At 46.5% G+C, this 27,443-nt stretch overlaps 1 protein-coding gene across 1 annotated transcript in view; it reads left to right on the top strand.

The window, feature by feature from the left end:
* Positions 1–545: 545 nt before the first annotated feature.
* KCNH8 (potassium voltage-gated channel subfamily H member 8) overlaps positions 546–27,443 on the top strand; it is a 428,672-nt gene continuing 401,774 nt past the window's right edge. Inside the window, exon 1 of the mRNA XM_074986135.1 lies at positions 546–621. Coding sequence (XP_074842236.1) covers positions 546–621 — 76 coding nt within the window. The remainder of the gene's footprint in view (positions 622–27,443) is intronic.

Raw genomic sequence — 27,443 nt, 5'->3', positions numbered from 1 at the left:
TTCTTTAAGCACCAGCTGGTGGTTATTTTCGACTGGGCAGGGTGGGGTGGAGGGGTGTGACAGGCTGGGGGCGGGAGCCCCAGCTGGTACCTTTCTGCGGGAAGGCGGATGGGGTGCCAGGGGATCAGGCCCTCATAGTGCCCGCTGGTCATAGCACCCCCACCCTTTGGGACTCCGCCCGCTCCGCTCCGGGGGCCCGGCTGCCACAACCCGGGCCACGCGGTGCGGCTCCCGCTTGGTGCAGGGCACCGCCTCCCTCCGCCCGCCACGCGCACACCTCCCCCCCCCCCCACCCCGGGTTCTCCCGCCAGCCAATCGGGGCGATGGAGCGCGCGGCGGCGGCGGCTGGCGGGCGCAGCTGGCGGGCGGGCAGGAGCCGGGCAGCTCCGGCAGAGGGTGGAAGCGGGGAGGCGCCGCTCTGTGGAGCTAGCCTGTGCGCGGCGGGCCGGGCGGGCAGCTCGGCGAAGTGGCAGCGGCCCCGGCACTTTCTCTGCGCCCCGCCGCCGGGGAAAGTTTGATGGGGACTTCGGCCCGGCGCTGGCAAGATGCCGGTGATGAAAGGTTTGCTGGCCCCGCAGAACACCTTCCTCGACACCATCGCCACGCGCTTCGACGGCACGCGTGAGTAGGGGCCGCGGCGGGGGCGGGGGCGGGGGGGGACCCCGCGCGGCCGTGCCCGGCCGCTCTCCGGAGAGGCTTTGAGGGCTCAGGGCGCCGCCGCTGCGCCCCGAGGCTCGGAGCCCCTCGGGGAGCCTCTGGCGTCGGTCTCCTCCGCTTTGTCCAGTGGCTGCGTGGCTCCGACGGGGAGGGGGCGCGGGGCGCAGTGTCAGCCGCGGGGTAGCCCGGGTGCGACTTCAGCACCCTGGCCAGCGCCCGCGCCTCGGCTTCGGCGAGGACTTGCCCTCCAGCGGCTCCTGGATGACCGCCGGCACCCGCTGCTGCTCTGCCCGTCCCCGCTCGGCGGTCCCCTTGCGCCGGGCTGCGGCATAGCCGGAGTTCGCTCAGGTGCAAGGAAATCCTTTGCCGCTGGAGGCTCCAGGCTATCGTTGAGGACTCCCTGCCCCTCAGGAGTTGTTAGTTGTTACTGTAGTGGAAACACACAATGGGGAAGAAACCTTTCCGCTTGTTCTCCCCCCCCCCACACGCCCCCTGGGGCTGGGAGCAAATCTGAAACGATTCACACTGGATGGGGAAAAAAAATCTTTAGTTTTCCTTTTCTGACAACCACCTGGGTGCTGAGCTGGCTTTTAATTTGTACCTCTCGGGGCATCTTTATTACTAGTTTGGTACTAGTATGACATGAAGAAAAGGGAGCTGGGTTACTATATCAAAACCTCATAAAATCTCAAGACAGATAGCTGCGCAAGTCACGTTACAACTGTGTTTCTAGTATGCGGGTAGATTGAAAACATGATTAAAGGTTGCTTTAAATCTATATTTCTTTATAAAGTAAGCCTTAGACTAGGTGAGCCTTTAAGAGTAATATCAGTTGTGTTAGTGCATTTATTATAATATGCTAAGTTGCTTTATTTTTCAGTTAAGGAGTTTACTATCATTTCTCCAGGTGTCATTCACTAGGAGTTGATTCTTGCAGATTCAGTGTAGTAAGCTTTTTGTAGAGAATGCTGTCTTTTACTTGGAAAAATAATTCCCCATACCTGTCTGCTTAGAAACTCCTTACAATGGCTTCTAGTTCAAAGGACTAAACACAGGATACTTAAAAAACACTTCAGACAAATTATTTTGGGAGGATCAAATTGGTTACACTTGCTTCTTGATGAAATATAGATTTAAAATTATCCAAAACATAGCAATAGGAATAATTGTATTGCCTATGTTCAGAATGACACCTTGAGGTTTAGGACATTTTTGGACTGGTTGAGTCTTGAGAACTTCTCAAGGTATGTGTATAGAAAGAATTACTGCTTAAATTTAGAGGCTCTGTTCCATCCACTCTCCAATCTGACATCAATACCTGTGTCTTCAGAGTGTTTGCTTTACATATGGCACTTATTTGAGTTTTTAAAGGGTGCTAAATTTTATATGAAAAGATGATGAGGTCTGTGCAGCTCCAAAGCTTGCCTTTCTCACAACAGAAGTTGATCCAATCAAAGATAATACCTCAAACTCTTGTATTTCTAAAGGTTTGAAAGGCTTTTAAGAAATACATGGTTTAGTATGACATCTTAGTGAATATATCCTGAAGTTATTGAAAAAAACTTCTTTAATCTGCGAAAATATTTTGCTAACTTATTTTGAAATGTTTGATCGGCAATGAATACACATATCTGTCTATAGTGTGTGTGCATGTGTGCATGCGCAAAGTAATGGGAAAGTTTTTCTTAGTGTCTCTGCTGAGGAAAATCCCCATTGGTTTCAGTGGAAGTTTTGCCCAGAAGCCAAACACAGAAGTCCTCTTTAAATATCCGATAAACAGTCATTGGCTACGTCTACACGTGCAGCCAACATCGAAATAGTCTATTTCGATGAATAACGTCTACACGTCCTCCAGGGCCAGCAACATCGATGTTCAACTTCGACGTTGCTCAGCCCAACATCGAAATAGGCGCAGCGAGGGAACGTCTACACGTCAAAGTAGCACACATCGAAATAGGGATGCCAGGCACAGCTGCAGACAGGGTCACAGGGCGGACTCAACAGCAAGCCGCTCCCTTAAAGGGCCCCTCCCAGACACAGTTGCACTAAACAACACAAGATACACAGAGCTGACAACTGGTTGCAGACCCTGTGCCTGCAGCATAGATCCCCAGCTGCCGCAGAAGCAGCCAGAAGCGCTGGGCTAAGGGCTGCTGCCCATGGTGACCATAGAGCCCCGCAGGGGCTGGAGAGAGAGCATCTCTCAACCCCCCAGCTGATGGCCGCCATGGAGGACCCAGCAATTGCGACGTTGCGGGACGCGGATCGTCTACACAGTCCCTACTTCGACGTTGAACGTCAAAGTAGGGTGCTATTCCTATCTCCTCATGAGGTTAGCGACTTCGACGTCTCGCCGCCTAACGTCGAAGTTAACTTCGAAATAGCGCCCGATGCGTGTAGACGCGACGGGCGCTATTTCGAAGTTGATGCCGCTACTTCGAAGTAGCGTGCACGTGTAGACGCAGCTATTATGTATAGGACATTACCATAGTTAAATAGATTTCTGCCTTTCTGTACAAAAATCACAATGGAAGTCTTGTCATTGGTTGTGTAGTACTGATTAGGACTGGCTATAGGATGGGGCTACCTGTGGAGAATGGTAAAGGAGACAACATCTGGTACTTGATTTTTCAGATCAATAGTTCTTAACCTTTCCAGAATACTGCAGCTCTTTCAGGAGTTTGATTTGACCTGCATATTCAAAGTTTCACTTCTCTTAAAAACAACTTGCTTACAAAATCAGACATAAAATTACAAAAGTGTGACATGTTATTACTGGAAAAAAGTTCTAATTCTGTCTGTATGAAATTTCAGTTGGTAGTGACTTCACTAGTGAATTTTATGTAGCTTGTTGTAAAACTAGAGAACTATTTAGATGAACTGATGTACTCGTTGGAAGATCTTTGTGTATCTCTAGGAGTACATGTACCCTGGTTGAGAACCACTGAGATAAATACATATATTATTCAAATACATTAGTTACATAACTTGTTGATTTTCTTTCTTTTTCTGGAGGAATAATACAGATCAAGTGCATAGAATTTTAAAATCGAAGAAGTCTGTATTTAAAATCTGGAAAAATACTTTTTTTTTCTCCTTGAGCTGTATTGATACACCTAGTTAGCTGTTTAAAATATAAAATTATTTGCAACGTCCTTATTCCTGGGTAGTTTACATGACTGGTTTTTCACATGGGGGAAAATGTTTTGTAAATTCTAGAACAAACTCTGGGCCCAAATCTGCAAACTTTTAAGTTAGTAAGATTACTCATATTAGTAATGTAGGAATACCAAGGATATTGCCATGTTAACAAGTTACTCTAGGACATAATCCTGTAAGGAGTTAAACTTCAATATTTTAAATGTGATTACAAATTTTATACATTCTTATTCAGAATTAAACACAGGATGTTATATAATTTATTTTGACTTCAGATGTGATGATATCCTGTTATAAATCTTTTTCTGCATGTTTTGGTACAGTAATGCTGCTTGTAGTTAACAGACCTTTTATTTTAAGCCTTTGGGAAGGATATATTTTGTTGTCATCAATGATAGACTAATCCACCAATGCATCTTTAATCCAGCAGAGAATTAATTCTAATTCTGGGCAACAGTGCAGAAAAGGATTCCAGAAAACATTGAAAAATATGCTTCACTTTACACAGAACTCTGATGGAAAATCATTAACGTAATATGTATCTTGGTTTTAATGTAGTAACTTACCCTACCATGAAATACACTATTGCAGGGTAGGAAAATGAAGAATCTAGAACATTTGTGCATAATGTGCCGCCTCAAACCAATGTTTATGATGCACTTTAGGTATTCAAAACTTTCATGGCTGTCATAATTTTAACGTCTTGTGTTCATTATATGTATTTCCGTACATCAGAGTACTGAATGCATGTCAGTAATGGAGTCAGAGCAGCACAGGAACTGTTACATCCATAATCTCTGACAACACATTTATGCCCCAAAGCAAAACTCCCCCTACCTCGCATACAAAGCAGGGCTCGTATACCTGGAAAACAAGGCTGTGTTCCTTGAGCTACATCTATACTATACCACTCTTTCAAAAGGGCACCTTTCAAAAGAGAGTGGTCAAAAGATGCCCTTTCAAAGAGGAGTGTCTACACAGGGGTCAGGGCGGGCACCATTGACAAGCACTGTTGAAAGGACCACACACCATGTCGAAGGGGGTCGTCCAGGATGTTGAAAGAGAGCGTCTACACTCACCAATGGCCTCTGTCAAAAGAAAGGGCCAGGAAATGCTGCAGATAGGGTTGTAGGGCAGCCAAGCCCTTCCAGGGCTGCATCAAGCCACCTCTTTAAAGGGCCCCTCCCCAACACCCTTGGTCTGCACAGCATGAGGCCTGCAGAGCTGCCACAAGCCTTGCAGACACAGTATCTGCAGGAATGGACATGGAGCAGCAGCAGCAGCTCGACACCCTGATGGCTGCCACCAGCGAAGTGGGAACCCTGCTGGCTGCAGCACTGGTGACCACCCTGCATCTCTTGGCAGGGCCCCCCACCCCAAGGGGCAGAAGCGGGTGCCCCAGACCAGGGGGTCCTCTGGGCCCACCCCCCCATGCCCTGGGTACTTGCCTGCTCTGGAGCTACCCAACCAGCTCTGAGTGGTGGGAGCAACTGGGGGAGTGGGATGACAACCGGTGGCTCCGGAATTTCCAGATACAGCAGCAGACCTTCCTGAAGCTCTGCCAGTGGCTGTCCCTGGTCCTGAGACACTAGGCCACCCAGATGTGGCACACCCTCCCCATGGAGAAAAGGGTCATGATAACTGTCTAGACACTGACCGCTCCAGACAGCTACCGCACCATGGGACACCAATTTGGTGTAGGCAAGGCCACAGTGGGGTCATCATGATGGAGGTAAGGGGGGCCAGGCATGCGCCCACTGGAGGGTGGAGGGCCGGGGGAGATGGGCACACCCTGCACACCCTCACAGGTGCCTATGTCCCTGCCCTGTGCATGTGGTCCATGCTCTAAAATCCATGATCCCCCAGAGGGTCATCCACATTGGGGACCTGGATGCGGCCATTATGGGCTTGGCCACACTAGGGTTCCTGAATTGCTTCAGGGCCCTCAGCAGGAACCATATACCTATCTGTGCCCTGGAGCACAGTGGAGGGCAATTCATATATAGGAACAGCTACCATTCAGTGGTCCTGCAGGCCATGGCGGACAGCCAGGACCCGTTCCAGAACATTTTCGTTGGTTGGCCCGGCTGCACCCATGATGCGCATGTTTTCCAGAACTCGAGCCTGTGCTGCCAGTTGGAAGCAGGGACCTACGTCTCCAAGAGAGAGATCACGCTGGGGGACACCACTATGCCCTCTGCCTGGTGGCCAGTGTGACATACCCGCTCCAGTCCTGGCTCATGTGGCTCTATACGGGCCACCCCACCCTCCAGCCAGGAGCACTTCAACAGCCAGCTCAACCACACCCACCAAGTGGTTGAGTGCATCTTTGGCCACTTGAAGGGGCAGTAGTGCTGTCTCCTTGCCCTCCTGGATGTGGGTGTCATCAGTGTCCCCCAGGTCATGAGCACCTGATGCATGCTCCACAATATCATGGAGAGTAAGGGGGAGGCCTTTGTGCAGGGATGGGTGCCTGAGGCTGGCATGTGCTACCCCCAGCCAGCTGCTGCCCTTAGCCACCGGGCTCACCAGGACAGGATCTGTGACATCCTGGAACATGGCCAGGAGCTCCCCACAGGTCACCCAGTGCCAGGCAGCCTCCCCTTCCTTAAAACAGAGCCAGTGCTCGGCCAGCTCCACCTGGCACCAGATGGAGGTGGCGAGGTGGGGGTCCTTCACTACCCGCCTCTGGATCTGCCCATCCTGGCACTGGGGGTGCCTCCGGCCAGTAACTGTCCCTCACATCCGAGCGTTGTTCAGCACCATGGATGGGGTGAGGCTCTGCCGGCACTCAGGTGGTGTGGCTCCAGAAAAGAGGGAAGAGAGGAACAGGCCATGAGTACTGACTCCTGCCCATGGCCCATGCCCCCTGTCCCCCCGTGGGCACCGGGTCCCTATCCTCTGTCTCCCATCTGTGGGGTCAGTGGCCTGGGAAGGCTCCTTTGTGTGGTCTGCACCCCTCTTCCTCCCCCTGGGGGCATGGTGTGGCACCTTCTGCAGGAGCAGGTGCTGTCAGACACTGGTGGCCATGCCACTATCCTGGTGCTCCCCGCCCCATGTGTGGTGCCCCCACACCATGATCTGGGGTGTGTGCCCTGTTGGGTATGTACCTGAGGGTCCACCGCTGAGGTCAGGGGATGGATGTCTGGCCAATGCCCAGCTGGAGGTGTGGGAGGGGAGGTCTATGACTAGTTCCGCCTCCTCTCTGGACCTGTCCCTGGCTGAGCCTGGCTCCGTCTCCAGCAGTAGTGGTGTGGGGCTGGTCTCTGGTCCTAGTTTCTGCTCCTCTCCCGGCTGGGGCTCCTTGGCTATGGCGTCCAGGAGGGCCGGGGGTGGAGGTGTCCTGGGGCCCAAGGATGCTCCTGAGCTCCTTGTAATAGGGGCAGGAAGCAGGGGCAGCCCCTGACCAGCTGGCCAAGTCCTGACCCCAGGCGTAACCCTGCCACAGATCCTTCACCTCACTTCTGACAGGGTCAGGAATGTGGACAGGATGACCCCAGGTAGTCAGGCAAAGGTCACTGCGTTCCAGCACTTGCGTCCCATGACCCAGGGCACTATCTCCTCCTGCCAGAGCCCCAACAGGTCTTGTAGTTTGTGCTCACTCCAAGAGGGGGCGTGCTCCCCACCCCCTGGCTGGAGGACCCTTGGGAAACCTGGGTGTGCTCAGGGGAGGAGGGAAGGGCTGGGGCTCATTGTGTGCCTGGCTGGTGGCCATCACTGTCTGGGGTCTGCTGAGGGTCACAATGAGGCATGCAGGGGCAGCACATAGAATCCTACAATCATAGAACACTAGGACCAGAAAGGGCCTTGAGAGGCCATCAAGTCCAGTCCCCTGCCCTGATGGCAGGACCGACCACTATCTACACCATCCCTGATAGACATCTATCTAATCTGTTGTTAAATATCTCCAGCGAGGGAGATTCCACAACCTCCCCTGGCAACTTATTCCAGTACTTGACCACCCTGACAGTTAGGAACTTTTTCCTAATGTCCAACCTAAACTTCCCTTGCTGCAGCTTAAGTCCATTGCCTCTTGTTCTCTCCTCAGAGGCCAAGAAGAACAAGTTTTCTCCCTCCTCCTTATGACACCCTTTAAGATATCTGAAAACCGCTATCATATCCCCCCTCAGTCTTCTTTTTTCAAAGCTAAACAAGCCCAATTCTTTCAGCCTTTCTTCATAAGTCATGTTCTCCAGACCTTTTATCATTCTAGTTGCTCTTCTCTGGACCTTCTCTAATTTCTCCACATCTTTCTTGAATTGGGGTGCCCAGAACTGGACACAATATTCCAGCTGAGGCCTAACCAGCACAGAGGAGAGCGGTAGAATGATTTCTCGTGTCTTGTTCACAGCACACCTGCTAATGCATCCCAGAATCGTGTTTGCTTTTTTTGCAACAGCATCACACTGTTGACTCATATTTAACTTGTGATCTACTAGAACCCCTAGATCCCTTTCTGCTGTACTCCTTCCTAGACAGTCTTTTCCCATTCTGTATGTGTGAAACAGATTATTCCTTCCTAAGTGCAGCACCTTACATTTATCTTTATTAAACTTCATCCCGTTTACTTCAGACCATTTCTCCAATTTATCTAGATCATTCTGAATTATGACCCTATCCTCCAAGGTAGTTGCAACCCCTCCCAGCTTGGTATCATCTGCAAACTTAATAAGCGTACTTTCTATGCCAATATCCAAATCATTAATGAAGATATTGAACAGAACTAGTCCCAAAACAGACCCCTGCGGAACCCCACTTGTTATGCTTTTCCAGCAGGATGGAGCATCATTAACAACTACTCTCTGGGTATGATTAGCTAGCCAGTTATGCACCCACCTTATTGCAGCCCCATTTAAGTTGGACTTGCCTAGTTTGTCGATAAGAATATTATGTGAGACGGTATCAAATGCTTTACTAAAGTCTAGGTATACCACATCCACTGCTTCTCCCTTATCTACGAGTCTCATTATCATGTCAAAAAAAGCTATCAGGTTGGTTTGACATGATTTGTTTTTTACAAAACCATGCTGGCTGTTCCCTATCACTTTACTACCTTCCAAGTGCTTGCAGATGACTTCCTTAACTACCTACTCCATTACCTTTCCTGGCACAGAAGTTAAGCTGACTGGCCTGTAACTTCCTGGGTTGTTCTTATTCCCCTTTTTGTAGATGGGCACTATATTTGCCCTCTTCCAGTCTTCTGGAATCTCTCCTGTCTCCCATGACTTTCCAAAAATGAGAGCTAACGGCTCAGCTACCTCTTCTATCAGCTCCTTGAGGATTCTAGGATGCATTTCATCCGGCCCTGGTGACTTGCAGACATCTAATTTTTCCAAATGGTTTTTAACTTGTTCTTTTTTATTTCAAAAACTAACTCTACCCCTTTTCCACCAGCATTCACTATGTCAGGCATTCCTTCAGACTTCTCTGTGAAGACCGAAACAAAGAAGTCATTAAGCATCTCTGCCATTTCCAAGTTCCCCGTTACTGTTTCTTCCTCCTCACTGAGCAATGGCCCTACCCTGTCCTTGGTCTTCCTCTTGGTTCTAATATATTTGTAAAAGGCCTTCTTGTTACCCTTTATGCCTGTAGCTAGTTGGAGCTCATTTTGTGCCTTATCCTTTCTTATTTTACTCCTGCATTCCTGTGTTGTTTGCCTATGTTCATTCTTTGTAATTTGTCCTAGTTTCCATTTTTATATGATTCCTTTTTTAGTTTGAGATCATGCAGGATCTCCTTGTTAAGCCAAGGCGGTCTTTGCCCATATTTACTATCTTTTCTACATAGGGGAATAGCTTATTTTTGGGCCCTTAATAATGTCTCTGAAAAACTGCCAACTCTCCTCAGTTGTTTTTCCCCTCAGTTTTTCCTCCCATGGGATCTTACCTACCAGCTCTCTGAGTTTACCAAAATCTGCCTTCCAGAAATCCATCATCTCTGTTTTGCTATTTTCCCTCCTACCAGTCCTTAGAATTGTGAATTCTATGATTTCATGATCACTTTCACCCAAGCAGCCTCCCACCTTCAAATTCTCGACCAAGTCCTCCTTATTTGTTAAAATCAAATCCAGAACAGTTTCTCCCCTGGTGGCTTTTTCAACTTTTTGGAATAAAAAATTGTCTCCAATGCAGTCTAAGAACTTATTGGATAGTCTGTGCCTCGCTGTATTAGTGTCCCAGCATATATCTGGATAGTTAAAGTCCCCCATCACCACCAAATCCTGGGCTCTGGATGATTTTGTTAGTTGTTTGAAAAAAGCATCATCCACCTCTTCCACCTGGTTAGGTGGCCTGTAGTAGACTCCTAACAGGACATCACCCTTGCTTTTTACCCCTCTTAAACTAACCCACAGACTCTCAACACGTCCATCTCCTATGTCCATCTCCACCTCAGTCCAAGTGTGTACATTTTTTATATATAAGGCAACACCTCCCCCCTTTTTTCCCCTGTCTATCTTTCCTAACCAGGCTGTAGCCTTCAATACCAACATTCTAATCATGTGTATTATCCCACCAAGTTTCTGTGATGCCAATGATATCATAGTTTTATTTATTTATTAGCACTTCCAGTTCTTCCTGCTTATTACCCATACTTCTTGCATTGGTATATAGGCATCTTAGATATTGATTTGAACTTTCCCCCCAGCGTTTTCCTGGCCCTCTTTTTACTCTGACATTGTTGCCCATGTTCCCTCCTACTTCCGACCCATCTCCCAGGTTTCCATGTTCTCCACTTACCTGTGGGCTTTGCTCCCCTGTCCCTGGCAAACCTAGTTTAAAGCCCTCCTCACCAGGTTAGCAAGTCTGTGTCCGAATATGGTCTTTCCCCTCCTCGAAAGGTGAACGCCATCTCTGCCTAGCAGTCCTTCCTGAAATAGCATCCTGTGATGGCTGATCCCTGCATACTCTCAGCTTCCTGCCATGGGGTTTCCTGGTCTGTGCAGCTTTAAGGGCCGCTGCAGGCACACACCATAGATCCCTGCAGGGGCTGGGCAGCATGTCTCTGCCTGACAGCTGACTGCCACCATGGCAGACCCCGCTTTTTCGAAAAAGCAGAACCTGGAGCATCTGCACACATCCTTTCACAAAAAGCAGCATTGAAAATGTGGCCTCTTCCTATTTTCTGTTGGGAAGAGTGGTTTTGATTCCTGCAATGCCTAATGTCACTGTCATCTTTGAAGTGGGTTGCGGTGTGTCTGCACACGCCACGTACTCTTTTGAAGTGGGGCTTGCTCTTTCAAAAGAACAGGCTAGTGAAGCACAGCTTGGGTGTATAGTAGCAGGCATGTTTCCTCTTCATGCCAGAAACCACCTGATTTTTTTTTCATGCGGTGCTGTCCATTCATATTGCCTGTGTCTTGAGGCTGTGCCTAGTAGACCTATAAGAGTGATCACACTGGGTCAGACCAGTGGTCAGTCCTAATATATCTGTCTTATAACAGGGGCCAATGCCAGGTGATTCAGAGGCAATGAGAAGAACAGCTAATCAAGTGATCCATCCCCTATTACCCATTTTCAGCTTTGCAAACTGAAGCTTGGATCACTTCAGAACATGATTTTACATGATTGCCCATCCCGGTTGACAGCCACTGATGGACCTACCCTTCATAAATTTATCTAGGGTCTTTCTTAACCCTGTTTCAAACCTGCAATCTAATAAAGCTCTTGGGAATTTCTCCAGAGAACACTTAATTGGAAAGTTCTCATTCATCAGAAACAGCGCTTATTATGGGAGAAAATTAGTTTTGTCAATTATTTTTCTTAAAAACAAATTGAAAAAGAGAGCTAATTTTTTTCCAAAACATGTCACTTGATATCTTTCAGCATGAAAAATTCTAGTTTTCTGGTTCAAAAGCTTTCATTTCAAATTTTAAGGTGTTTATATTTTTTAGCAACAAATGATTGAAATCAAAGCAAAACATTTAGCTATTTCTACAGATTTTTTTTCTTTGAACACTTTTCATATTTTGATTTTCTTGTCCTCTTTGGGATGGGATTTTTTGTTATCAGCATCAATTTTTCACAAATTTCAAAGATTTCCAAGAAGCTCTTCAATCTAGCCTGCATATTGAAAAAATTTTCCACATCAGAGCCTGATGTTGCTGCCATTTGTGTTCTGGATGCTTTTTACTTTCCTGTGGAGCAAGGTTAAACTCCGCCTTACTAAATGGACATGCTTAACTACATTGTGAAGAAAATACACTATTTCTCAGTGTGATGTTACTCCTAAAACTTCTCTAAATCTGGCATTTTATAATAGTCTTTTCAGTGCCTTCTGAGGCAGTTGTTCTTAAATTCCAAATATGTTTTCTACCTGATTGCTAGATCTATAAACTGAATCCAGGATTTGAGAGTCAAGCTAGCTTATTATTTCCTTGCTTACTGTTAATTATGATAATGACCTGTCTGTGGAAGAACTTACACTTTTGGTTACACTTCATTCCTCTCTCAACCTGAACTACACTCACAGAGGCTCATTATTGTCAATGTGTAAAAGTGTTACCCACTAGAAATTGATAAAAAAGACCTACTCTTGCTCTTTATTTAGGCTTTTGATTTTCTAGCAGGAGTAAAAAGTTTAAAAAAATATATTTCACTAAATGTAGAGAATGAGTCTGTGTATATTTACAAATATCATTTGCAACTGAAGTTATCTGATATTAGCTTGCTAGACTGCCAGGAGTTAAATCAAAAGAGGCTGTTAAAGGAGAAGCCCATGGGAAATGAAACTATGGCAAATACAAGATTTGTTGAGGGAAGGTGGCTGGGTCATCACTGGGGAAGAAGCTGCCTGTCTGGCTATGTTCAGGCAAGGATGGTTTACTGTTCCCAAACCTAAAAACTGTTGTCAAAGGGAGCCTTAAACCCTCAAAGGCTATGTCTACACTAGCCCCAAACTTCGAAATGGCCATGTAAATGGCCATTTCGAAGTTTACTAATGAAGCGCTGAAATACATATTCAGCATTTCATTAGCATGCGGGCGGCCGTGGCACTTCGAAATTGACGCGGCTCGCCGTCGCGCGGCTCGTTCTGACAGGGCTCCTTTTCGAAAGGACTCTGCCTACTTCGAAGTCCCCTTATTCCTGTGAGCAGATGGGAATTTACATGGCCATTTCGAAGTTTGGGGCTAGTGTAGACATGGCCAAAGACATCAAAAGGGACTGCCCAGTATGTCAGTGAACAGGAGACAGACAGGGAACGTCTTGCAGATGAAGGGAGGCAGAAACTGCAGCTGGGGCAGTATTTCTCCCTGCTCAGTACAGGGTTAGCTGGGCTGAAAGGGATTTATAAAGGTGTAAATCCTAGCCAGGTAGGCCTTCTATTGTGTTAACCCATTCTCCTAAATGTTTCGTACTTTTGAGGAATTAATAATGCTTTGTTTCTAAGATGCTGTTTGTGTTGGTGCAAAGTATACTGTCAGAGGCTCCTCAAGGAAAACTGCATGTACCACAGTTGGGACTGTGTCATTAACGTGACAGGAAACCAAGCTTGTCACCTCTAGGGTGCCTTAGAGAAGTCCTAAAAAGGGTCTATGGCACAGTTCAACCTGTAGCCATGATATGAAAATCAATACACATTATTTGGAATATAAGTATGCTACTTTAAGGCAATGCCACCTTAACCAGCTACTTGTGCATCCCTGCAATGTGGGGGGTCTCACCTGTTATGTCCACCTAATCCCTGTTGGCTCTTGCCAGCAACCATAACTTTGAGAAGCCTTTAGTCTGACCTAAGATGTTGCTTGAGTCCAGCCTGGATGCTTCAGGATCAGATGGGTGTAAAGGTGACTTAGAACCACCTTTGCTCCCTAGTTCCTGAGCTTACATCAGCTACAAAAGGGCTTGTCCTGAGAATTTGGTGCAAGAGGCATATATATAGTTAAAAATTGGCCTTCTTACTTGTTGCCTTTCAGAATAAATCAGTGCTTTAAAAGAGGCTCCTTCATTTACAGTGCATTCTGAAGTGACTTCATAAAATATTTATTTGAATTAAGTAAATTTATTTTGTCTTGTCTGGATCTAGAAGGCAAATGTAATGACAATTCTAGAAAGTGTTAGAGGTGGTGCTATTTTGAAAGAAAGCAATGTAATTTTTAGCAGTGGCAGTGAGAGCTCCAGGCCCTTTTGAAGTGCTGGTAGCACTGCTCTCCCACTCTGTGTGTCTGTCAGGGGGGGCCTGTATTGCAGTACTGGTGGTGCTAGAGGGTGATGGCCTTTGTCTCCAAATCTTCTGCCCTTAGCCCCATCCACTTTGCCCAAGAGTCTGCAGTGCCAGCAAGTTTTTAGCTTGTACAGCATACCAGAAGGACTCCCTGACAGCCATGTTTCTGTGTATGAGGCTGGGGGTGGGTCTGGGAATGCTATGGCAGACAGAGGACTTGCTGGTGTTCTGCTCTTTCCTCCCTGCCTCTTCCAGCAGTGAGAGGAGCAGAACTGACAGCTGGTCCTCAGTCTGCCAGACCAGCCCCCAGAGGCAACTCCCGCCAAGTAGTGTGAGATGAGGGGCAGGCGAGAGTGTGGGGGTTCCAGGCTGGAGGCGATATATATGGGGAAGACATATGGCTCCAACTTGGGTGAGGTGCCTGCCTCCTCCACACATACTAGTAAGAACTTTCATTAGCTAAGAGCAACTTGGTTAGCTCAGTGGCTAGAGTATTGGCCTTGCAAACCCAGCTTCGTGACTCCCACCTCAAGGGGGTCTTTCAAGGTTCTGGGGCAGGTTAGTTTTATTTATTTATTTTTAAACTATCAGGACTGGTGATAGGTCCTGCTGAGAGTGCAGGGGAATGGATTTGATGACCTCTGAAGGTCCTTTCTAGTTCTATGAGATATGTATATTCATGGAACAGCTGCACAAGGTGGACCATTGCTTTTGGGCTTAGGAAACAAGCAGAGTGGTGAGATCATATTGTCATGCGGGTCTGGGATGATGAACAGTGGCAGCTACATAACTTTTGCATGCAGAAAGCCACCTTTCTGGATTCATGTGTGGAGCACGCCCCAGCGCTGCAGTGGGAGGACAACAGAAAATAGCCCTATCCATAAAGAAATATGGGGCAAGCACAGTGTGCAAACTGGCCACTCTAGACTGCTGCTAGACAAGAATCATTCTGGAGGCTGGAAGTTGACCATTGGGGCCGTGTTGATGCAAGTGTGCAGAACAGTTAATTGCAGCCTGCTGTGAAGGACTATGACTTTGGGAAATGTGCTTGAAATCATTGGTGGCTTTGCAGAAATGGCTTTCCCTAACTGGAGGGGTGATAGATGGCACCAGAACACTTTGTGATGGAGTGGTGTCAGATGGCAGAACAAGGAGTAATGGCCTGAAGTTGAAGAGTGAGAGGTGTAGGTTGGATATTAGGAAAAACTACTTCACCAGGAGGGTGGTGAAGCATTGGAATGCGTTGCCTAGAGAAGTGGTGGATTCTCCATCCCTAGAGGTTTTTAAGTCCCGGCTTGACAGGGTAATAGATGGAATGGAGTTGATTGTGCTTGAAGCAGAGGGCTGGACTAGATGACCTCCTGACGTTCCTTCCAGCTCTATGATTCTATGATACATCAAATAGAAAGGGGTACTTCAGCATGGCGTTGCAGGAGCTATTGGATCATTGGGGAAACTTCACATCAGGCAGGATGACCCATGAAGGTGCACAAGCCATGTATCTTCAGGAACATAGCCTGTATGGAAAGCTGCAAGCAGGACTTTCTTTCCAGACCAGAAGATTACAGTGGAAGTGCCTGTAGTGATCCTGGAACAGCAATGAAGGGTCCTGTGGCACCTTATAGACTAACAGAAAAGTTTTGAGCATGAGCTTTCGTGAGCAAAGACTCACTTCGTCAATGCCCAATATACCCCTTACAGACAGGGCTCATGGAAACCTTGCGCAGGAAACATGGATAGTAATAAGAAGTGGCACAAGAACAAGCTGAGTGGGTGCCAGATGACAGTGGAGTTAGACTATGCCTTTCGCAGATTTAAGGCATCCCAGGCCTCAATGAGGACAATATACTTGTGGTTATCGGTGTGCGTTGCATAATGTTTGTGAGGCTAAAGATGAAAGGTTTGCTCAACTGTGGAATGCTAAGACAGAGTGCCTGACTACTGATTTTGAGCAATCAGATATCAAAGGAGCCCAGAAGAGGGTAATTTAAATCAGGGAGCTTTGAGGCATTGCTTTGAAAATGAGAACCTAAACTGGTAACGTGTATCTCTGTAATTGCTACTGTAATGATTCATCCAGATTCCCTAGAAAGCAATTGTGAAAACTGGGGCCTTAAATTTTGGCAAACAAATTATTAAAGTGCTGTATATGTCTTGGTAGTGCCCACAATCTTGATATGCGGGAGAAAAACAAAGATGATTTATCATGCACAATCTCGGATTTTATTTCACACTCTCCCTACGTGCAATGTGTGCCCTGAGCTAGGTCCAGTCTAAATATGTACTGTTTGTTTGCTCAGCCCTGCTGAAAGGACCCCTGTATTGACTGCTGCCCCACCGTGAACCAGAGCAGGCTGGCTTACTTCAAGCAGCAGTGTGTGCAGTCTCCGGCTCTCTGCTCAGTGTCTCCCTCTGGTTCCCTCATTTTAAACGTGTAACCTGCAGCCCCACCTCTGTTTTCTCATTTGTTGTCCCACGCAAATAGTTGGTGGGTCCAATAGCCCCCTCCCACTAGGCTGGCAGAGGGGCCTTAGCTTAGGCCCACCCATTTTCCAGCATCCAAATAGTACTCACTGTTCAATCAGCCCTGTTGAGAGGAGCTGAGTTCTGCAATGACTGCTGCTCTGCCCTGAACTTGAGCAGGCTTATACCTACTGACTACTTGGTTGTTCAGTCTGGTTTAGAGGAGATGAGCCCTGAAATAACTTTTGCTCCTTCTCAAACTAGGGCTACTGGCTAGTTCACTCTGATCCCCCCGAAGGGAACTGAGCCTGGAATTACTGCTATCTCGCTCTGAAAAAGGACAGTCTCAGAGACTGACTGTAATGAGGTGTTGTGGCCTTCTCTGGCCCTGGAGGGGGTAAACCCTGGCAAACACCTCTATAAACTAGCTTTCTCATTTTTGTGTAGCTCCTCCTTTTGAAATTACATGCTATGGCCATGGGCATTCCCCATTTTATGTTTGTTATGTTGTTATTACTGAGTCTTTAAGCTAAGTTTACTTGTCAGACCAGATCAATACTCTGCTTAGTCTTAAATCAAGAAATGTTTTCTTCTGTTGTGGGTTCAGTAGCAGCTGTTTTAAGAAGCAGTCTTTGATGGTGTCAAAAAGTTTAACTTTGCATTCCATCAGGACGTGTACCAACTCAAGATGGGGATAGTTGAAATTTTCTGTTACTAATGGGTTTTCTATTTACAATAATTAGCATTTCACAATCACTCTGCAACCGCTCTGATCCTGCTATTCTTTTATTGTTTAAACATGAAATTTGTGTCCATAGAGTTTTCTATGGTATAGTTTTGAGCCATTTAAGATTACTCTTTGCTTTTTTCCCTGCTTGCAGTGCTGTTCCTCCACTAGGGCAACCTACTCTCATTCCTCTGTGTGTGGGTGTGGGTGTGTGTAAAGATATAGATTGTGTGTGTGTATATGTGTGTGTGTGTGTGTGTATATAGATATAGATATTTTATCTCAGTATTCCTGTGTCTCTTTGGCTAACATTCTCTCAAGTTTCTGTGGTTCCTTTTATATCAATATTCCCATTTAATATTCAGTGCTCAAGTTCAGTTCTCTTAGTAGTTACATTCCTGGCATTTGTAACCAGCACTTATATGACTTATCAATATTTGTATGCCTTCATGTAATGTAATTGAATGATACCCTTGTTCACATGACTTTCTCTTCGGTTCCAGTCCTTGAACTTTATCATCTTTGATCCTTTACCCTTTACTAAGATAGAGTATCCTCTTTCATTTTGCCCTAAGGAATGTGCGTGTCTAAATCATTTGCTTTTCTACACCTGTTCATGTTCCCCCAGTCCTTTGTTCTTTTTAAAACTGCCTCTTGTGTGTTTGAAATTTCCCTCTATGTAATTCAGTTGTAAACCTTCAGTTTACAGAAGGTACTCTCTATATAGATATTCTGAAATACTATAGAATGGCTGCGTTCTTTCCTACTGATTATTTTTCTACAGCACAATCATTAAGAATGATGTAGACTTCCAAATGAATGATGTCATTCTTATTCCTGATACAAGTCTACTGAAGTAAATCAAGTTGCTTTGGAAGCTCAGGAACATATTAAAACGTAGTTGTATTTATATGTTTAAATGTGATATAATTTTATGATTGTTGCTTTGAGTACTTCTAGTAATTTTATAAATCTCATTCCTTTCACATGCAAAGTAGATATGTGATAGATATTCCTTTCACATACAAAGTAGATAGTAGGGTCCTGACCAATATAACAAAATGATTAAAATAATATAATGCCTTCAGTACATGGTGGAGAAAAATGATCCTCATTCATGTGACGTTGTGCTGTGCTGTCATGAGTGACTTGAAACTGAGAGCCTAATTTAAGTGTGTCTCAGCTTCATACACAGTATGGCACTGTCTTGCTGCCCTCTCAGTTACTGGGAAAAATGGGGGGAGAGAGAAGAGAAGAACAGTCGAATTAAAATCTCCTTCTGTACATCTCAAAGCTGTCTCTCAAACTGCAGACAGGGGAAAAAACTTCTATCAAAGAAGTTTGTGGCGCTTCTCTGTGCCAAGAAACTGTTGGCTGCTTTTGTGTTCTAGGGCCTTGTAATAGGACTCAAAGGCTATAGAACAGCTGTTACATTGAAAATGCTAGCATGTTCAGAGGAGGCACTGAATATCCCTTGAATGCTGCTAAAACTTTAATCTATCCTGTCAATCACTGCATGGAGAATTAAAACAGATTGCAGTGTGAGAAAACTCCCTGCCTTTGCTTTGTGACCTTACACCTATGACTGGTATTTTTAACAACAACAACAACAACAAAAATGTATCTTGTAATCTTGCAAAGAAATGTGCCTTCTAAAATCTGTGTGATAGTAAATTTCTGCAAGCTGTCTGTCCTATTTTTGGTTCAGGGATGGAGTTAAGGAATCCTTGGGTCTTTTTATGAGAGTGCATCCCAGTCAGTCTTTTAAGAAGGGCCAGCTATTTGTGTCTTCAAAAGTCTCTTTTCAGTAGCATTTTAAAGGATTTTCCAGGAACGTCCTCCAACTGACCTTGTAAGAATAATAGTTCAAATTATACCCTGGGGATTACTGTGAATAGCCCACTTCTTAATGGAAGCAGTATTTCTTTATTTAGAATAGGCATATGTTTTATATTAAGGGGGGAAAAAACAGGTAACAAGGAATGTCAAAAGAGTTGCCTTTATATTATATAACTTCCAGGTACAGTTTTCTCTAGTGGGATAAACTGGTGTAACTATTTCAATATCTTTTTCCCTTTGTTAGAGGAATTTCATTTTCTTTCTTTTAGTTTCTATTAAATTTCCTATCTGTGTTAATACAAAATGCCAGGAGAACTTTGGTTCTTGGTCAGTTTTTAACAAACTTCATCATAATGACAAATCCCAAAGGCTATGTCTAGATGAGAGAGATTTGTCAACAGAAGTTTCATCAGAAGATATTTGCCGACAAAACTTCTGTCGACAGATCATGGCCAGACCTCAAAGCAGATCTCTTTCAGTCCACTCTGACAGAGAGTGGCCAGACCGCCCAGCCGCTCTTTCAATAAAGCAGCCACCCAGAACCACAGCAGACAGGGTCACAGCTCAGCATTTCCTTCCGGGAGGCTCAGCAAGATGTGTCCTTAAAGGAACACCTCTGTCCGGTGACACCCATTCCCTGCCCATGCCAAGACACGCCTACCTCCACGAGGGACAGCACAGCTGATAAAGTAGGGCTTTCACTCTTCCTGGCAGATACAGATCTTTCCAGAGAGCCATGATGTCAGAGCAGCCCCTGGCTTTGCGCTGGCCCTACACAGAGGTGCTTCAGCACCTGCTGCACCTCCTGACGTACATTGTACTCCTCTTCATGGAGGGTGAGCCTGACATCACCTTTGAGGAGCTCACTGTTGCTGCCAGATGATCACACCTGCATCCACCCTTCCCCCCAGCCCTGAGTGCACAGGTGGATGTGGAGACACTGCAGCAGTTCCGACTGCTGGGACTGGCTGGGGTTGGAGCAGTGGGACGACCAGCAGTGGCTCCAGAAGGCCTGCATGTGGAAGACCACCTTCCTGGAGCTCTCTGCCTGGCTCGCCCCCACCCTCTGGAGACAGAACATCCAGCTGTGTCCCACCATCCCTGTCAAGAAGTGCGTCGCAGTTGCCCTGTGGAAGCTCGCCACCCCTGGCAGGTACCACTCTGTGGGAAACCAGTTGCTGGGGGCAAGTCCATTGTAGGGGCCCTCCTCATGGAGGTAAGGCACTGTGCAGTCCCTGCATGGGCGTGAGGGGTGTTCTGCCAAAGGAGGACCCTCAGGAAGTGGGGTTGAGGGTATGAGGGGTGGGGTTGGGATCGGGGGAAGCCCCACCCCAGGGGACCATGCCATCCCACTCTCACACGGCCCTGCTCCTGGGGGACAGCCTCATAGAGGGGAGCTCCTGGTGTGGTTAGAAATGGCAGGAGCGGGGCAAGGGACCTCCTGGGGCTCAGGGACTCCCTCCCTTGGTCACTAACTTGTGCGATTGCCTCATGGGGCTCGCAGCATGCCCCATCCATGCCTACCTCCCACACCCTGGGGTGTATGACTCTTGGGGTACTTACCAGAGAGGCCCTTGCCCAGTACCGGTGAAGCCTGGGAGGTGGCCTGGCTGGCATGGACTGACTCCAGCACTATGAAGAGGCTGCGGCTGTCTGTCCTCAGATGCCATGTCCAGCTCCATCTGGGGTTGGGGCTCAGAGGCCTCCTCCTCCTGCTGGTGGTGCTCCAGCTGTGGTGGGGGTGCCTCCAGCACCATGCCCATGCTGTGGGTTGGGAGTGATGTGCCCCCCCCACTGCCCCCTGGATGGAGTGGAGCTCTGTGTAATAGGGACAGGTGGCGGGTCCTGCCCCAAGGCATCAGGTAGTGTCTCGGGCCTGGATGTAGCTGTTCCTGAGCTCCTTCACCTTCGCCCAGACCTGCTCCATGGATCGGGGGGAGGGTGATACCACTCCACCAGGGCAGTGGACATCCAGATGTAGATGAAGGTGTTTCAGCACTTTGCCATGGGGTTTTGGAGTATCTCCTCTGCCCCTCATGGGTCCAAGAGGTCTTGGACCTCAGACCCAGTCCAGGAGGGGGCTTGCCTCCTTGAGTCCTGGGGTGGCTCCTGGGACCTCTGTTTGGTCCTTCAAGGGACCAGGAGGGCTCTCGTGTTGCCTGTGCATCGGCCATGCTGCTGACTGGTGTGGCTGTGGGCACTCTGTAGGGAGCAGCATGGCACACTGCTGCTCCAATGCTCAGCTTCTTGTCATGGGCTTTCCTGGGCTCCCAGTGGTTTTAAGAAGGGCTGGAGGCAGGCACCATAAAGGGCTGATTGCTGTGGTCAGGGTGTCCCTGGGGCACCTGCACAGCGTTCTGGAGGCCTTTTCTGTTGACAGAAGGCCACCTGGAATGTCCAGACCTGCCTTTTATTTACACATCTGTTGACACGCGTTCTTCCTTATGGGAAGTGGGATACAGCTGCCAACAAAAGTGCTGCATTCTCAATGTCACTGATAGCTGCCTCTTCAAAGTACTCCATCACCTAAGCATGGTAATATTGATGGTACACAGTCAGTCTTGCTAAATTCCCATGGAAATAGAAAGGATGGTTTCCTATCTGCCATTGACTGAAACACAGCATTTTCTTTCATCATGGAGATTTACTGTGAATAACACCCACCTCAGAGAAACTGGAAGGGACCTTCAGAGATCATCAAGTCCAGCCTACTGCACTCACAGCAGGACTCAATACCATCCCTGACAGATTTTATTTTCAATCTATTTGCCCCAGATCCCTAAATGACCCCCTCAAAGGCTGATCTCACAGCCCTGAATTTAGCAGGCTGATGCTAACACTGTTGTCGTATAGAAGCCAAGATGCATCAGCAGATCTCACAAACTTGCTTGATGCACTGAATCAAAGGTCTGAAGGAAGTCTGAATATTTTGTGCATGGCTTATTAAATCCTGACATCTTCTCCAAAATCTCTTTCACGATAAAGATCTGATCATTACAGGGTGAAAAAGAAACAGGTTCTAACTCTACAATCAGTATCTCAGCCTTTGCCATATACAGTAGACTCTTTCACATCCGGCGTTCTGTTATCCAGAACTCTCAAATAACTGGCATTGTAACCGTAAGTAAATTTGAGTTATGTTTTCTGTAAGTGTCGTATAGTGAAAGTAAGTACAAATCAATACAACAAGTGCAGTATAAGTTTACAGTGTGCAATACTACTGTTGTTGGTAAATAAAGTACTCTGCATACATTTTTGTTTGTTTGTTAATATCTAATCTTGTTTATCTTTACTGTTATGCACTGGTAGGTATACCTCTCTATTATCTCTAGAATATATGAGTATCCAGCAACCTATTGGTTCCAGGGCTGCCAGATACGAAAAGGTTTACTGGAGCGTGTTGCTGATTTGAAATATGAACTGGAATCAAAGACTTTCTTGGCATTGATAACAGTGTAATCCTTCTATAGCTGCTACATTTGATTTTCTTATCCCTTGAAAGAGAGGCAGACTAATAGCTTTGTTCCAGTCATTAGGAATATTATTATGCCAGATGGTTTGGAAAAAGTTATCGAAGCCCTGAAAGTTTATTTGTTTTCACCATTCTCCAGCAAATCAGGGGCAATGTTGCAAACCACTGGTGTTTCCCAGTCTTCAACTTATGGACTGCAGTGCAGACCTCTTGTTAGTTGAAGGAGGATGGCTGTACTGGAATCTTCTGCCCTCTTTCTGGTAGAAGAGGGACTGAAGGTGACAGAGAATTAATGACCATCTTGAAATGATTTCCTATCAGTGCAACTGATCCTGTAGATTCTTGCTGATGCTGGCATCCTGATTCTACATAGGAAAAGCTGGTGCTTTGGTTGCTGAAAACACCATGAACTAGAATAAAGAGGAGAACTCTTGATGGTGAAAGATAGCTTGGCAATCATACTGGGCAACAGCCTGTTCTCAACTGGCTGTCTTGGTTCCGTATGGGTGTTGCATGATGACTTTTGTGCTCTAGTAGTGTCTTTGAAGATTCATATTGTAGCTTACTATTTCCTTAGCTTCAACTGCTGTGGGTATCCCTAGGCTGATTCATGGATGACATTTGAAAGGCAGGCCCTAGCTTTGAGCTCACAGCAGTTAATACTGATAACCAGAAACAATGCCATTTCTCATCCGATGAGACGGAGTGAGACTTCAGTCCCCAATGTTTGTGTGCTTATGTAGTTCAGAATAACAGAAAGTCAATTGATACATTAATAGTAATAAGAACTTTTGATTGAATCAGATTAATTTCAGCCCGTTTGTGGTGTGTCTTCAAAGTCTCGAAGTACATTTTTTTCAGCAGAAGTCAGTGTTAACCTGGCAATCACAAAGCTCTTTGTAGGCAATACTTGTTGTCCAAATAGCAAACTAGCTATGCAAAAAGTGTTGGATTTTCAAATATGCCTCATATAGCTCTAACTCTGTTACCACTGAAATCAACAGGAATTAGATTTCCATTAAAGTCAAGCACCATGTAGACCAATATCTAATCCCCCTGCTGCTGGGTCATGGGTGGGGGTAGCTCAGTGGTTTGAGCATTAGCCTGTTAAACCCAGGCTTGGGTGCTCAATCCTTGAGGGGGCTATTTAGGAGTCTGGGGCAAATTCTTTAAAAGGGAGAAAAAAAACTGTCAGGGATGGTGATAGTCCCCTACTCTCATGGCAAGGCCTGGGCTCAAAGACCTCTCAAAGCCTTTTTGAACTCTGTGAGATAGATATATCTGCATAAAATTATAACAAGGAAATTTGAAAATTCCCTAAGAAAGCATTGTCCACTAGCACAGTGACCCTGATTTCTGTTAAATTCGTGTGAATTACATAGGGTTACTCTGCGGTAAGTTGATTTGCTCGAGACCTACATTGTAGTAAATGAGATCAGAATCCAATCCAAATGCGTAAGGTAGTGCAAAATTAACTTTTTGCATACCTGTTAACCTATCCATGTAACTTTTTTTCATTTTACTTTTATGTATTATTGCACCATTGTTTCTGGAAACCTTATTCCTTTTTCTGAATACAAAGCGATGGCCATCTTCAGAAGTAAGCACGGTGAAATTGGTAGCTAAATTAAATCTTCCAGAAAACAGTAAAACTTTTACATAATATTCAGACAATGCAAATCTAGTACACCTCCAGTATATTCTGAATAGTTGAAGAAGAGGTAAACATGTATTTAATGCGTAAAACCTACTATATATTTTAGTGTGTGTCTGTTGCTCTTCCCGGGGCTGAGGTAAACAGTCTTCACCCCAACAATCCTGCTGGGGCTGAGGAAAAAGCCACACCCTGGCTCTGGTCCCCCCGGCTCCTGCTGGGCTGGGACAGGAAAAAAAAACCCACAGCCAGGGCCCTGGCTCTTTCTGCAGTTGGGTCAAGGTTTAAAAAAAAACAAAAAAACAAAAAAAAAAAACCAGCCCTGTTTTCAGCCCCCATCTCAGTTGCTGTTGTACCAGGGCCAGGGGAAAAAGTCCAAGCCCTGGCTCCAGCCTGCCCCTGGAGTGTGGGAAGGTGCCTTCCTTCAAGAAGCTACAGTTGGAGCTGCAGAAGCCAGCTTGGCCCAACCCAGCCCCTATCCCTGAAGACATTGTGGTCAGGCATCTTGACCCAAACCGTTGCGAGGAGATGCCAGAGCCAGGCAACACATCCTTGCACCCCATCACCCTCGCCATGGACCAGTTCCACCTTTATCACTGTCGCCGCCTCAGTAACCCAGCTGAGACCTCCCAACCCCCTGCCATAAGCCCCCTGCTCTGTAACCCCACCCACTGTTGTTACTGCACTACCTTCCATGCCTGTCCTGAACCCCCCGAATAAAACCCCTGCTTTGATGTCTGCACCACCACCCTGTGCCCTGGCCTTCTCACATACACACAAAACCCTCTGTTCTCACCCCCAGCCCCTACCCTCACCATACCAGCCCCACCCTTTCCACTAAGCTGCCCCACCCTTCCTGCCTTTGCAGTCCTCCACCCCTATCTCCTAGCTGAGCCTGCCCCACACCTCAACACTACTTCCAAGCCACCCCACCAAACTCTCAGCCCCTGCCTGCAGCCTCTGCCCTCACTCTGCCACATTCCACCCCCTCCTAAGTTGTCTCCCACACTAAAACCCCTGCTGTGATGGCTACACACCCATTTCCTATCCAGACCCCCCTCATTCACACCAAATGCTGTGCTGAGTCCCCAACACCCTGCTGTCACATCGCACATCCAAACTACTACCCTCACCTCTCTACTCCCACCCCTCACCCTCTGCCCTGCCACAAAACAAGGCCTCTGTCCTTACCCTCTCACTCCATGTCATCATTGGAGCACTCTCCACACCTGCCCTGACCCCCCAACCCTCTCAGCCTCTCACTCCTTGTCAGCCCGGGGAATGGCCAATCGGGGTAGTACTTAGTGCCGGAAGGAGTCCCTTTTCATCTGAGTCTTTAACTGCTAGGACAGACTGTCCCTTCGCAGAGGGCACCCAGGGTGGCTGACGGATGCCCCAGGAGTCTGCCTCTTGGCAGGCAGCCAAACTCAATGCTCAGTTTCCAGCACACTAGAATCACAGACCCTAAGGGGTCAATTAGCCAAAGCTGGCTAAGGTTCTTTTGGTTGTGTTTGGCTTGACGCAATTACTGGAGGAATCAGGCGCATGCGTCATGGTTACTATGATTTATTATAATAAAAGGTTTAGCATGTAAGAGATGTAAACTTACAGGTGATTTGGACTACTAAGCTTAATGTTAGTTACCACAATACAAACTTAACTTTGGTTACAACAACAACGACTTGATTATAACAACATTAATTCAATACACCTAACATATTAAATGTGTGCAAAAAGAACATCTAGCAGGTATTATTCTCACCCCTGTATTGTCTGACTCTGGCGTCACCAGCGTCTGTCACTCAATCCCTCGGGAAGAGGAGTACGAGGAGGGCTTCCCCTTACCTCGGGAGGCAAAGGCCCGTCCTGACCAGCAGGTTAGGCAATTGCAGCTCAGCTTGTGTGTGCTGCTTGGCCCCACTTTATACCCCAATAGTTACGTATACCCTTCCTTATCTGAAGACACCAATTGTGTTGGTACGTCTCAGTGACGTCAGTCTTAAAAGACAGTTACTAGTTAATTTACACTTGTTAGGTGAAGATAGCCAAATGTTACCCGAATCATTAAGACAAAACATTCTTTTCCCATGGGCGTAGGACTCCTCTCCTGGAACGTTATGTGGGTGTATCACTTATCAGTACTGTTCAAGGGTAGCCCAAGGCCCCTGATTCCAGGAACAGCCTGCTTGTCCCCTTTATCTATTTGCTTGTGCTTCTCATGGTTTCGATGCCTTAGCACATCTGTGCCTTGAAGTAGTTTACAGTGAAGGAGGAAAGAAGGGGGGGGTTGTCTGACTACACTCATACGCCACCCACCCACTACTGTCAGCCCTCCCACATCCAGTAGTCATCCCCTCTATTTATGCTGGCAAGACTATGGATGTTGTCTACTGACAAGCTCTGTGTAAACTTACTCTCACTCTGTGACTTCTATTAATACACTTTTTTTCCTTAATTTTAAAAAACCACAATCATTTGCATAAATCACATTCCCCTTTGTTTTCCAAACAGAAATAAAAGCCCTAACTTCACCCAAGCACCACCAGGTCAAGTTGCTAGTGTTTTTATATAAGGTCTCTTTGATTTCCCTTCATGTAAACCTATTGAAAATCATAGAGGGCTCTGAGGCTGGACACCGAAATCCATTATTGCTATATTGTTTTATGCTTTTTTTTTGTGCTTTCTGGAGAGGTGTCCTTATTCATGTCCAAGTGGCCTTTCCTACTTCACAGATCTGGCGGGGGGGGAGCTCTGAGATGGGTATCTCATATTGTTAGATATCTTCCAATGACAGAATGATCCATTGTATTGGACCAATTTATCTGAAAATGGAATATCTGTTCTGACCAGAGAAACCTGCACTAATTGCCCCTTCCCTTCACCACGTAACCCTGGAAGTATGAGGTAAAGGATAGAAAGGGCATAAAATATTAGCAACCTTACATTTTAGAAGAGGAAAAATATTCTCAAAATTTTGGGGTGGTTATTCTTCTCATTTGCAATTCAGTTCTAGGCACAAATAATATTTGTACGATTTACTACCTGATTTTTACACCCACAATCAGACGATGGTGCAGCTAGGGAAGTTTGACTTGTGCTTGTAAAAGGGAGGCTACCCTTCTCAAATTAACTACTTACCATGCACAAAAGTGAGAGGAGTATTTTATTTGAATAAATTGTATTGAGGAGTCAGTTCTATGGACATTAGATAATTAGAGGAAAAATGATTTGCCAAAGAGGGTACTATGTGCAAAATGTGTTTATCCAAGTTGCGGCGGAAGGGGTCACCAACTGCTGAGGAGCTGTGAATC

This window comes from Carettochelys insculpta, chromosome 2, assembly GCF_033958435.1.
Source record: "Carettochelys insculpta isolate YL-2023 chromosome 2, ASM3395843v1, whole genome shotgun sequence".
Classification (NCBI taxonomy): domain Eukaryota; kingdom Metazoa; phylum Chordata; order Testudines; family Carettochelyidae; genus Carettochelys; species Carettochelys insculpta.
This window is presented reverse-complemented; position numbering and strand designations above follow the sequence as displayed.